The sequence below is a fragment of the Artemia sp. Qi Xiang Cuo genome, chromosome 21, assembly GCF_049724085.1.
Source record: "Artemia sp. Qi Xiang Cuo chromosome 21, ASM4972408v1, whole genome shotgun sequence".
Taxonomy (NCBI): domain Eukaryota; kingdom Metazoa; phylum Arthropoda; class Branchiopoda; order Anostraca; family Artemiidae; genus Artemia; species Artemia sp. Qi Xiang Cuo.
The window spans coordinates 6,184,434-6,199,064 of NC_142814.1; the positions used below are offsets into that span (position 1 = coordinate 6,184,434).

Below are 14,631 nucleotides of genomic sequence, written 5' to 3' on the forward strand. Positions count from 1 at the left end.
GTTTTTGCGGAAAGTATGGACCACTGGCCAGTTTCGTGGATGTAGCATTACATTTTGGAAAGTTTGGTATAATTCATGTCTCCGGCCAAAAAGGATGATATTTGCTAGTATTGAGCCAGAGCCTACAGTAAGTAAGTTAAAGTGGGAGTTTTTCTAATTTATGCTGGAGAGGGCTATCAGAAAGTTATGCAGCCAAGCTTGCTTCATCGGGCCATTTTTCTGCTTTAGACTGGAAAGGTCCGTTCTATCTGGCAAGTCGGCTGGCATCAGTTTCAAATTGCTGTTTTACTAAAATCGAAAGATGTGTGACGGTCATTTGGTCCCATCGCCAAAGAAATTGATGCTTTCCCATTGCTCCCTTATGTAGTGATATTAGAAAGTTGACCCGCAGCAAGAAAATCAACTTTTGAACCAAGACAGATATTGTTTTCAACGCTGACCAATAGCCCTCGATGAGATGATCAAAGGTGTCGTCATCAGTTTTTTGTTCAAAAATTCGTTCATGTGATACATCATTTTCTTCAGTGTTGTGGTACACTTTAGAAAAAAGAAAAAAGGTTCAGATTTTTAGAAAAAAGGTTCAGATTTTTAGAAAAAAGGTTCAGATTTTTAAGACAAGGGAGGGACTTGAAAACAACAAGTGTCTGTTATGCCTTCGTCATCTTTGTGCTGAGGGGTTGGCATCTTTCGCTATTTGATATACCTTACATATGCTATTGATGCATTTGAGCGTATGGAAAATTTGGTCTCATATCAGTTAGAGATAGGGACAAGTAAGTAAGAAGAGGTTTTTAGAGCACGGTCATCTTTAGGGATAAATGGTTGTAATTCTTCTTACTGTTTACCTGTATTTTATTTTTAGCAGCGGCTATCTGCGTCTAGCAGCGTTTAGCAGTAGTCTGATCAACGTATGAAAAACGACGAATAGCTTTATAGTACAAAGTAGGTTCTAGAAGTTTACGCTGCAAGTTCAGAGGCTACTTTTATCTTATGGTCACCACACTCGAGATCTTGTAGCGCGAACATGAGACAATAATTGGTTTTCATGGTCTTTATACCAAACAACATTAGTTTCGGCTGGGTGGGAAACTACATTGTAGCTATATTTTAATTAAATATTTAGTTACTATTTTGGTTAGGTTACGTATTTAATATAATGCGGTCTGGGCGTCCCCCCTTCTATAATTCTTTGTTGTAATTTTCATAATTTTGTTGATAAAGCATTATATTTTCATCATATTTTGTTTTATTTCATTAGCATTAACCAAAATTCACTTTTTGACAGAACGTGAGTGTCGTGGCTGTAAGACACAAGTACCGTTTAGAGCTCTTTCATGAGATAGATATTTTTAAAGGTTTCGAAAGACTAAAAACTTCAGTTTTAATGTACACATTGAAAGAAAGAAGTCGGATTCACAGTCAGAGACAACTTAGAGACTTGAAAGTAACATTCTGTTGTTAAATCGTAGTCGTCTTTGTCGATGAGGGGCTTGCAACTTTTCCTAGTTGATGTACTTGCTATTGGTTTCTAGTATGCATTTTTTCGACATACCACCTTTAAATTAGGTGTTCTTTTCTTAGACCACACTGCCGTTCTAAGACGAACAAATAAACTTTCAAATGGGGAAAAATTCATTTATTTAGACAATGAAACAACAGGTACAAAAGTCCGGATATTTCGATCACATACGTATATAGCGACTGTCTTTAGTGGAAATACTGCCGAAGAAGTATTTCTACTGAAGACGGTCGATCTATATGTGATCGAAATATCTGGACTTTTGTACCTGTTTTTTCACTGTCTAAATAAATGGAATTATCCCCATTTGAAAGTTTATTTGTTGGTGTGCATTTTAGACTAGGACAAATTATTTTGTCTACATTTTGTCAAAATATATTTTGTCCTTTGTTCTTGATCCATTTGAGGGTAAGAAAGCTCGTCTCCATGTGGTTACGTAGTAATTATAAATGAAAAAACACAATGACGTAGTTTCGCAATTATTATAGTCAAACAGTTCGTCGTAAGGAACTGTAAGTAAGGAGCGACCTGGCTCAATACTAACCGAAACTCTAAAAAAGGGAAATTTGATACCAATATATATATATATCAAAAGAATCGGCTTTTTATGCTGATTTTAAATATATAATGATTCTTTATTAAATTAATTTAAAAAAAAAAATTTCAAAAAAATATATATATTTTATATATATATATATATATATATATATATATATATATATATATATATATATATATATATATATATATATATATATATATATATATATATATATAAATCCCACCTCCTCTCCTCTCGGTGACATAATAATCTTTTTCACTTAATTTCAAAGTTTAATGTCACCTACACTAATTTAAAAACATCTTTTATTTTTTTATTTGGGTAGCCAAACATAATTGATGAAGACAAGGTATGCTACTATAAATACTTAGCGTGATCAATCTTTTTAATAAGGAGTATTAGCGTTCTTTATCATTTTCTGTATTTTTACCCTATATTTTCTTCTTCTTTTTTCTTTTTTTTTCTTCCCCTTTTCCTTTCTTCTTTTCTTTATTAATAAAAAAAAATCAACAAAATCACAATTTTCAACCAAATACTATCACCAAAAACTTCTCTTCTTCTATTTTCTCCTCCTTTATACCTTTTAATTTAAAAAAACTAAATACATTAAAAATTTTTTTTTTTTTTTTTAAGTAAAGAACTCCATTAAACCAAAATGAACAAAAATAGAATCAAATAATCTACCAAGCATACAACATACAACTACCACAAATTAGTATCAATAAATAAATAAAACCCAAAAACAAACAGAAATTAAAATAAGTATACTAAACTGACAATGCCCATTTTTTCAGTAAATTCGTTTGAATTTTTTCAGTAAGGTACAAACTATATTCTGGTTTTTAGAAAGCTTGGGGTTTAGAACCCTACTCATATTAATTTCTGCTCGTTTTGAGTTTGACTCTGTTATTTATTTTAATTTCTGTTTGTTTTTGGTTTCATTTATTTACTGATACTGATTTGCGGTAGTTATATGCTTGGTAGATTATTTGATTCTATTTTTGTTCATTTTAGTTTAATGGAGTTCTTTACTTAAAAAAAAAAAACGTTGTTTTGTTGATACTTATGAAAATTAGTTTACCCTTTTTGGTGTCCCGTCTAGATTTGGCCTTGGTGGGGGGAAGTTTAAGGGAGTTTTACTGTACCACCCTTAGAAAAAACTTATAACCATTAGATAATTATACTAAATTGTCCACATTTTATTTGTTTCTGATACTTTTAAAGGTACATTACATCTGTACACTTAAGATTCAACTGGCTAAAAAGGCCATAAAATATTTTAAATTGCTTCCTCGGATTCCTGACCGAATTGTTACTCCTGCGACACTTTTATTGCCGAAGGCGACAAAGGTTACTGCAACAATTCACGTTAGCTAGGCAGCTTAAGTCTAGTTGAATTTACTCATAGCTGACTCATCATAGGCACTATGAGCCTTTGTTAACATTTAGGTATAGAAAAGAACCTAAGTAGCTATTAGAAGTGACAGGTATCAGGTACAAGTAGACATGTTCTGGGGACAAGTATGTCCCCTTGCCTTCCCCCTCCCCCTCCATAACTACACCTGTAAGGAAAAGAGAAGATAATTTTGGAAAATATACGTGTGTAGAATTTCGATGAGGTTGCTGTTTTTTTTTGTGAGTTTCTTTTTACTCGAAAAGTCTTGACTATACTGGAAGGTGAATGCTAAAAAATGTTTTCATTGTGCGGGGAGGGGGGGGAAAGAATAAAAAAACTGTTTTATAATTTGAAAGAGAAGTGCCTAGAAATTTGGGAGGCAGTGGTGTAATTTCGTCATAATCCTGGGGGGAGGCAAAGTTGGAGCCAATTTTTCCAATTCAAGTGAAAATAACAGTGAAATCTGAAAAATGAGCCATATATCACCACAAAGTTATACTAAAGAAAACTGACCTGTTTCTCTGGATACTTAAATTATGCGGGCTTATCTTAGTTTTGACAATATTTTTTGCAGAAATCAAATTTCAGCTGGGGGGGGGGGCGACAAACTGAGGTCTGGAAGGGGCAATTGCCCCCCTGTCCCACAGCAAATTACTCACGTGTCGGGAGTGTGATGTTGATCTCATCTAAACAGAATATCTAAATAAGTAATGCCTAGATAAATTAATATATTAATAAACATAATACAAAACAAACCAGATGAATAAACCAATAGATTAATAAACGAATCGATAGCGTACGCAAATGTATATTTAGTCTTACTACGAGTACTGCTGGGAGATTTCTCATTGAGGGGGAGGGGCAGGAGCTAATAGGAGCTTTCTTTTACAACAGTTCAAATGGGAATGTTTCATATTTTCTTTTTTTTTATGTTTTCTTGTTTCCCGGGAGGTCCATTACTCCTTTGTCGCCACCCATGGGTTTCACCCTTTTTAACTTTTAGGTATAGAAAAGAATTCAAGCAGCTATTAGAAGAAACAGGTTACGTAACCCCAGGAAAGCACCTCTCCGAGGTACAAGTTCTATTCATGGGCCGTGAATGCTTCGAGGCTCTACTAGAAAGCGACTGCCAGAAAATTTATGACCAACATCAAAAAGAGATAATTGAAAGATCGAAATCCAATTTCCAGGTAAAATGAACTTGTCATTTGTAGATGGACTAAATATGTTTGTATGTCCATAACAGACATCTGTCTGTATGCTAAACACGGGAAGGTTGATTATCTACCCCACTTCTCTTTTAGAAGAAAAATTTTGTCAGACCTTTGCCTTTTCAACGCCTTTTTTTGCAGATTTCCCCCTCTCTTACTTAGAAGATCAAATACATATAAACCATAAAACTTTTTTATGTCTTAAAAAATTCCATACATTCCTGAAAAAAGTTATATGACAACATATTTAACTCCACTTCATTTTATTTGGAAAGTTTTTTTTTTTTGCACCTGTTTCGAAGTTGTATGTACTCCAATTTGCATGCCTTTATATTCTGTACTAAACGAACAGCCTGTCGGACGGCAGAAAACATTTGCCCCTTCCTCCAAACACAAAATAATCAGTCACCTTACAACCCCCTCCCCTCTGTAGTGCAATGTAGTATAGTTCCAGCAATAACAGGATGCATAAAATAATGCAGTTATATGTTCAAAAATGATCGCATACTTTTTCATGTGGATTCAGAAGAATTCCAATATTTTTAGTTTTACAAGCATAAAGATTATCATAAATTTGAATTAGGCCTAATCAAAGCCCATACTTTATTAATTGCAACTGGACAAATTAAAATATTTTTTTCAAATGCTCGTAGGCAAAATAAAAAAAAAAATAAAAACAGTATTTTCTACATTTCTAAGCTTTTCTTGAAACATGAATCTATTGGCTAAACCATGCAATTTTTTGAATCTGCATGATTTTAAGTATTTATAATAGTAATAATAATTTATTTTAAATCTGCTTACAAAATTAAGAAAAAAGTGGAGCACTTAAATAAAAATAGAACCCAAATAAGGTCTGAAAATACATAAAAAACAAACTTACTACAACAAGACATTTGTTGTCATTCACCTCAAGGAGGAGTTCAACCGCATGTCAAAGGACACGATTTGGTGCTTTCCATCGACCGTTTTTCTAATTCAGGGACAAACTGGGTCATCGACGTGGTCATCGAACCGGGTCGGAAACGAGTCTCGTAGATACAACGGAAGGCCCGGTAGAAACTTAAGGCACTTAAATAGACCTTAACGAATACGAAGCTTGTCTGTGTTTTGAATTCAGTGCGAAAATGTAAACACTCAGGAGTGCAACTGTTGAGAACAAGTGAGCTGAAATATGTGTGTTAAAATTAAGCATAAGGGCTGTCAATTTTACTTAACTCAGCCTTAGACTGGAAGTAACTTGGTCAGCCTTATATTTCTAAATCTACTCTGTAGGCTATACCGAGATACTCGAGCATCTATCCAGAAAAGCCTCCCTCAACCATAAGAAACAAAGACTTTGGGGGGGGGTAACTTTTAGGTGACGAGACGGTTCCAAAACAATAAATTCAATTTTGGCTGGAGTGACACCCGGGGCGATTTCTGCTTAACCTTTGAATAGGAAATTAATATTGATCTGTAGGTCAGTGAGTGAGATTCAAATCAAGAGCACATTGTTGACATAACACAATAGGTCCAAGTCTGTACCATCCACGAAGAACTGTCGGGTAAATATCGAGTTCTGGTAGACGTTGTCATATTGAACAGTATCTCTGACGGTAGGAACAGTAGTCTCAAATTGAATCTTGCCACAAGCAAAGATATAGCGTAATTTTTCATGAAAATAAACTGTTATCGTTTAACAAAAACAGAGCGGGTTAATGCTCATTGGAGGGGGTAATACTTATTTTTAGGAATTTGCCAAAAAATCCTCATGTTAACGGTTGTCATGTTAAATATTCCTGTTTGTCACTGGTATATTAGTAATTATTGGGGGGGGGGCTGTTAATAGCTATTTTGTGGAATTTCAAAAATTTCTTATTCTTGTCTCTAGGGCGTTATTACTTATTGGGAAAGGGGGATATTCATATTTTTTTAGAGAGTTCGTAAAAAAAAAATCTTCATGTTAAATCTGCTTGCCAAGAACTCACTAGAGGGGTTCGAACTATCGTCCTAGCCCTAGTTCCTAAATTTACACAACGTTTTCAAGATTGGCGGAAATTTGAACCACTTCTGGGTGTCTTGCCCTTAATCAATTTCAAGTTCCAGCGAATACTTAACTTTTATCTTGATATCTTTTTTCCACATTGCAAAGGGTTATGTGATGTGATATATGTTGCAAAAAGCCACTGGGTCATGGTCAGGACCATATCCACGGTTGTGTTCAGATGGGAGGGGGGGGGGTGTTCGAAATAAATTTTTATTCTTATGTAAATTAAGTATTTTTTATCTCGATTTCTAAGATCATTTTACAAGTCGGAGAAATATTTAGGGGGGGGATTCATTTGGAGTATTAACATCTATTCTCAGGGAATTGGTTAAACATTAAAACTTTCATGTTAAGAATTCTTCATATACTTTGTGTACTTTCTCATACAAAATTTCATTAAAAATTACTTATATTAGTAAAATCCAAAGCATTAGATAAATCCATTGCTTGCTAAGGTATATGAAAAATATTATCAGACATATCTGAGTGAGAATCAACAGGACCAACAAGGGGAAATGTTTCTCCGGATTGTTTACAGTTGGAGAAACTATGTCTGTGTATGTGGGGGAGAGAGTATTATGCTTATTTTTAGGGGAATAAAAGAATCCACACTTCCATGAATCCCACTCTCGCCATTCTCACTCCCATACAAATCCATACTCCCTATTCTCACTATACTCCGGCTGTTATGGTTTTAATATATAATTGAGGAGCGGAGGGTTAGGAAATTAGAGAATTCCTCTCTTGCCGCTAGGGTCTTGAGGAGGATATTAGTACTTATTTCTAATAAATCTGTTTAAAATTCCTCGTTTTAAAGATTCAGTACCTATCGCTTGAGTTTGAAAACGTATTAAGGGTGGTGCTTATTATGTGAGAGGGGTGGTATCAATTTTTATGTTTTGGGATATTTTGAAAATTGCCTCGTGTTATAAATTCCCCTCGAATCAGTTTCTGATACTCTCTGGGCTTGAGCTCCATTATTCTCAAAAATATAATCATGGAACTACTGATCAAGGGTTGGGGGCTTTCCATCACCTGGTGTATATCTAGAGAATTCCTCTCTTGTCGCAAGGGTCTTGATGATTATTGGGTAGGAGGGAGGATATTAGTACTTATTTCTAATAAATCTTTTAAAAATTCTTCGTTTTAAAGATTCAGTACCTATCGCTTGAGTTTGAAAACGTATTAGGGGTGGTGCTTATTATGTAAGAGGGGTGGTATCAATTTTTATTTTTTGGGAAATCTTGAAAATTTCCTCGTGTTATAAATTCCTCTCGAATCAGTTTCTGATACTCTCGGGGCTTGAGCTCCATTATTCTCAAAAATATCATCATGAAACTACTGATCGAAAGTTGGGGGCTTTCCATCACCTGGTGTACACCTCAGAACTCCAGATGTGCTGCACAGTTCTGCCACGCTTGGCACAGTTTCTGTCACGCTTGGCACACAGATTTTACACTTGACGCACTTCCACAACGCTTGGCACGCGTTATCTTATGTACATGATTTCTGAATTTGGGCTCCCCATCGCTACTCATGTTAACGAAATCCCCAAAATTGGTTATATCCCTTGTTTGCTGAGGTATCAGATGAATATTATTGCCTTTATCCGAGTGAACATCAATAGAACCAAAAAGGGGAAATGTTTCTCCGTTTTGTATTCACTTGGGGAAACGATGCTGAAAATTTAACGACTTAATAAGTATGCCAATGTTAGAAGAATCAATAAGATGTTCTTGCGTATTAGATGTCTTAGTATGATCTGGGTATTTTCCCCCAAGGCGCAGAGGGGGGAGGGATCAAAACAAAAGAGTGTATTGTTATAGTGCAATTCTTCAATTTTTCCGGCTGCACACTCTAGATTAATGCCAAGGAGTAGTGCATAAGAAAGTCTAAGAAAGACCTAGTTTAGTTTATGTAAGTAAAGAAGGGTAGCTTACTTTTAGCACTATTTGACAATTTTGGACTGCTCAAATCCTCTTGCGAATAAAAAGATAAGATTTCGTCTTAACCTGATTGCAAGAATAGTCAACTGATTAAGATGTCATCTCAATAATTGCCCGAAAGAGAGCGCTCATTGTTCGTTGCTGATTTTGTTCAAAGTTACCCCTAACGTTCAAAGTTACCCCGTTCTACGGTACTGTATGCCTAGTTCACACCCTGTTGCAAAGCTTTTTGCACAAGAACGACTGAAGGCTTTGTGTTATTTACGGAGCAAATTTTGTTTGTAATGTAGGCAGTGCTAAGTAGACTCGAACTCTGCTTAAAATTTGACGTTACGTAAACTAATGTTGCGTCATGGAAAGTTCATTATAGAAGGAAAAAACATATTTTTTCCATGAGCAATTAGTAAATTTTGAAAACAGGTTGATAAATTTCCCTAGAAAACTCTTCGGGCTTGATCGGACCCTGAGTCTCTATAACACGTTTTAATTTTTGAACAACTTGCTTATGATGAACTTAGACGATGAATTTGATGATATTATGGATGTGTCTAGGGTGAAAAGACTTGTTTAAGCATAAAAATTTATACTTAACGTAACGTAACTGAACCACTTAGCATAGAAATACGTGAAAAGCCATTTAAAAATGTAACCACTTATTCCAATTATATTTTTGTTATGAGGAATTCGGGGATATTTCTCTAATTGTCCAGCATTCAAAATTAACATCAATCAATAACCTTTTCTCTTTCCTACAGAGGGGTAACACTAAAAAACTGAATTGTCGGTATTGCAAAGACTATGGGAAACTGGTAAAATAGCAAACTGAAATTTGTCAAAGAAAATGAACTCACTTCGAGAGCAAATACCCCTAACTTAGACCTTATTCCTCCGTTTCCTCTGGAGGGACACAGAGCGTTTGTGTGTAGCCTCCAATCTTCTCTCAGATGAGCCACTGCCTATGTGTCCTCTCACTCAGGAATGAGACTCCTCTGGACGGCTCTTCTATCGCGTTTAACACAAAGCTAAAATGGAAAAAATTATCTCAAAATTATGTGATACTTGTACCAGCTAAAGATGAAAATAAAAGATGATAAAGATGAAGACTGAAGAAGAAAATTGTATTTGTAAAATGAAAGAAGAAGAAGAACGAAAAAAGTCATCTTCTTGGATGCATATTACTTGAGCCTTAGGCTGTAACCTCCAAGGACGTCAGTTCGCGAAATTCGGGGGGGGGGTTCTTTCAAGATCAAGAAGGAGAGGGGGCAATTTTGTAGTTTTTTCTATTTTTGTAATGAAAAGACTAAAAAAGAAGTTGTTCTTCAATAAAAATACCAAAAATAGGGGCCTTTGAAAATCTTGATACAAAGAGTTTTCATGTATCGATGTGTCTGTTGTTTCTATGTTGTTGTCGAAAGTATGGAAGAAATTATTTAGTTGTCAAAACTCAACTTTTACTACTGAGAAAAGGTGATATAGAGCAATCGGGGGAAGTGCCTTGACAGTTAAATGAAGTGAGGGGAAACGACTTACCAATCAATACAACGTAGTCATTTTAAGAATAGAAGCGAAACGGTTATCCTCTGCTAAAACCACAGTAGACAGAATATACCAGTAAGCTTATTGCAGATCATTTCTGGTCTTCGTTCTCGTTGCGAACAAAAAGCTCCTCCCACTTATTTCTGCATTAGCGGGAATGCAGGTTAGTCTATTTCCGAGTGTTTCAATGCACTTTGATGTGAACAGACATAAATATAATAACCTGAATGCCCGCTAATCTGACTTCGCCTATGTTTATATCTGCAAAAACGTTCTCCGGAGCACTCGCACCCCGGTCCGGGTTTTTATAATGGGTGAAATAGAGCATGATCATACTGGATTATATATGAACTGTGGCTAAAACCTAGTATCTTTATTTGATTTTGATTTGACCGGATTTTGATTTGACCTCATTTTGATTTATTTGATTTTGATCTCCCCTTATCTTGACACGGTGACTCCAATGATGCGGTTATAATTTGTGGACAGTCAGAATTTTGTATCTGCTTTACTGTCATGACTTTATGACAGTAAAGTCATATGTATCTACTTTGGTTATGAGACATGACCAAGTACTGACAAGGGTAAAAGCCCGACCGACAAGGGTAAAAACCTAGTACCCACAAGGGTAAATTAGTTTACAATCTTTGTACTTCCGGAAAAGGAGTACGGACACACTAGAAACGGACATAGGTCCAATTGAAAAGGCAGTGGCAAAGATGGGAATGAGAAGGAATTCTGTAAACGTGTTAATAAATTTCTTTATCTATATCTATGTATATCTCCTGTTCAAGAAATAAATACAAAAATATATTCCGTGACTCTCTTAAAAGTGTCATATTGAATTACAACATAAAAGCTGTCATGGGAAATTTATCCAGGAAAGTGCTGGCCAGGACGGAGAGTTTCGCTCATGAATAAGGGTTTTTTGGTTGTTTAAATTTTACCTTAGAACGTACAGTGCGGATAATGAGTCACCGTTGACATAATGAGTCACCGTAACCCTGTGTGTATAGCGCACTAATAGTGTTTCTTTTTCAGGAATTGCTGTTTGAATATGCTGACGTTTTCTACCAATTTTCATCCATCACCGTAACTGCGGAAGACATAAGGGAAATCCGAGAACGATTACAAGAGGACTCTAGGTTAGCCAGTTAAAATTTAGCCAGTTACAATTTAGCCAGTTAAAATTTAGCCAGTTAAAATTTAGCCAGTTAAAATTTAGCCAGTTAAAATTTAGTTGAAATCATGTAGATTCGAACTTAATGAAAAGAATTATATAAATCGTTGTCAAGGAATCACTGAACAGTGATTTGCACATTTTACATAATAAAATCTGCAGGAAAATGTGCATATAAAAGTAAAATTATGGCCCCTCCTCATTTGTGTGCCTTAGATACGATGGAGTTATCCACCATTTGCGTAAACCTTAAGCTCAGTATGTACCATAAATTACTGACTCATGACCTCCATTTTCGAGATATGACGGCCAGGAGACCGGCTCCTGGTCTCCTTTTGGCACCACCTTTGCTGAGTACAAGGGCGTTGCTCGTTTCTTATCAAATGAAGCAATGTTGGCTCTCGGTAATTATCTTTCCTATGTGCTAATCATGCTTACAGCCTTACAGCCAAAGGGCTCAGACGACACTCATAAAAATCAAAATTAACTAGTCAATGCTTCTTGCGAGAATCCAAAAGCCAACTCGCTTCCTAACGTCTACTTTTGACGGGAACCAGACGCTGCTCCGACTCGCTTGGCATCCATAATTTTATTTACTGAAGTTACCCATGAGGCACGATCATGCGCATCGGCTTCGACGAGGTAGAGCCAATCTCTGTGCCAGAGCCGACCGAAGAAATGGAAGCCTCCAAGCAAATCTACGTCATTTTTACTATTGATCACCAATCTTTTGACTTCCAGGCCAACGTTTCCAATAGCTCCCCCCTCGTCCAAAAGCGGAACTTTTCCTTGCAAAAGCACTTATACAATTTTTCACTTTTGACAGCTGTTGATTGAATGCAGTTTCTATACTGAGATATTTGTCTTTAGAACGAAAAAACACATACTATCTTGTGAGCATCCAAAAGCCAACTTACTTCCCCAAAATTTTAAACCCTCGCTCCCCCCTTCCCGTCCAAAAAAGAAGCTTTCCTGAAAGTTCTGATTTGATCCCCAATTCCTGAGACAGGACGAAGTATTCTTACCAAACTACGTAAAAAAAACCTCATACTTTCTTGTGTTCATAAAAAGAAGTTAAGTATACCGTTTGAAAAAAAACTACTGGTATAACCAGGATCGCTAAGAAGTGCCATCGTCACACGAACGTACTAACTTCCAAAAATTGTGCGCCTGTTGCTTATGCACAAGTCATTTCTGTCCCTTAGTTTCTATTTGGTTTACGATATAAGCCAGAGTTTTTTTCTCTGTTGCTAATTGAGAGCCACTTATTTTCAGTATGGCAAAAAGGGCCGCTTACATGGGATGCCACTACTAGCAAAATCATTGGAGGAATTTTCATATCTGAAATTTGCAAAATTATTTCATATCTAATTTGCAAATTAAGTTTAGTTCAAATTATAGGAAACAAGAAAGGTTTCATATATTTGAATGAAATAAAAGTGTCAAACAATGTCATATCAAAAATGTCAATGCAAAAAATAAAATCAAACAACGTCAGTCGGTTTGACTTGCTTTTCTTCGCACTCGAGGCGAGCTCTGTTGGAATGTCCCAAGTTTCTTGATTTGGTACTTTTCATGTGACACAGATGATATTGATATGGCTTCTGACTGTCCCGTAGGGGTATTTGATCAAGCTTTGATAGCGAATATTGACGTTCGGCTGACGCGCTGCTATGAGGCAAAGACCTAACACCCTTCATTCATGTAGGTAGGTGACCAAAAGCAGAGGTAGAGGGCTGCCATTGAATTCCAAAACCAACATTTTCTTCTTCTTCGTCTCTTTCTTCAAAAGAGGTTGTATTTTTTTAGGCAACCTCAATATAAGGGGTCCACTCTATTTAGGGCTTCAAATTCCAGGAAACCATTGAAACTGTCTGCGAATATGTAGAAAAGAGGTATTATAGAAGCAAATGATCGGGATGAGGCAGTTTCTGGAGATAACCAGCTTTTGAAGCAAGGGTCCTCACTCTGTATTCTTCGCTGTTTTTAAAAAGCACATCTTGGAGATATCTAATATCATCTAATTCAAAGAAAAAACGGTAAAGAAAAACGTTATGGAAAAGGATGGCCTTTGTCAGAGAGCTGCCTGTTTTGAAGTTGACTCTCAATCTAATCAACTGCAAAGAGCTTAAATTTGGCATCAAAATGTATCTCCATGTCCATAGCTTTATTATTTTTGTGTTGAGAAGTTTATTCCGAAAACTGAATTGTCGGAATAAACTTCGTGGCGGGCAAATGCTCGCCTGTGTTTTAGCTCCTTACCAGTTCCGAGAGAGTATCACCCGTGTTTTTGTAAAGCTTGAGAACTTTCAGAGCAGTCATGTGCTCAACCAGCCTGTGGGTACAATCTGAAGTACCAACCCATGAACTGTAGATGGGTACAGAAGTGCAAGCTCGGCTACTTCATAGAACTTATGGAGGCACCATGGGTACATGGTGCCTTTTGGTGCTATTCAATATGCATGTGTGTATTGCTATATCTTAAGATCTATGTAGGCAACTGCTCACAAGCAGCAGCGGAGCATTGTGTAAAGCTGCGACATATGCATCCAAAAAACTGGGAACCAGGTCACAGTGCTTCCAGCCTAGCAGCTTTATTAAAGCTGCTAGGCTGTCATTTTTCCCAAGCATCAGATTTGCATTGTCGGTGCATCTGATAATTTTGTCGGTATCTTATGTAGCCTTTAGTGGTATCTTCTTCTCACTTAAGCGACTCACACAACGTATGTGATTTTATGTACTAAGTAGTTAAGTTACGTTGTCTTAAGCAAAACGTTTGAGACTTAAACAAATTCTTTCACGTTAGACTGTCGGAGATTTAAGCTCTGATTAAGAGTAAAAGGCTTACTTGGAAATGTATACTAATTTGTTGTCTCAATTTATTAATTGCTCATCATCAAATTCCATCTTGTTGTTACTATGTTTACTTTTCAAGTTCACATAAGATTATTTTTATTTTAATTTTTAAGGCATTCTTGACCAATTGTCCGCATGTTACAGGTGTCAATCTCCCGAGTCTGCCTTTGGCTGGGAGTGAAATGTGGGGTCGAAGAAAAAATCAGCCGACGCTTCCCATGTTTTCTACCAGATTTGTCCAGGTACCTTTTTGGAGCTTGGTCGATTCTGGCTGAGTTTACAGAGTCACGCCACTGACCCCCCTTCAAACTTTTTCCTTCTCAAGATGACTTTTTGTATTACGCTAAAGTTTTTGTAGTACTTTCAAAAGAGCTATTTATTCAATTAAACGGCCTT

The 14,631-nt window shown here is 36.2% G+C and overlaps 1 protein-coding gene across 1 annotated transcript in view; it reads left to right on the forward strand.

The window, feature by feature from the left end:
* Positions 1-14,631, forward strand: part of RhoGAPp190 (Rho GTPase-activating protein 190) — a 321,622-nt gene that overhangs the window by 201,081 nt on the left and 105,910 nt on the right. The window contains exons 8-9 of the mRNA XM_089107215.1: positions 4,481-4,667; positions 11,241-11,344. Of these exons, the coding sequence (XP_088963341.1) occupies positions 4,481-4,667; positions 11,241-11,344 (291 nt within the window). The remainder of the gene's footprint in view (positions 1-4,480; positions 4,668-11,240; positions 11,345-14,631) is intronic.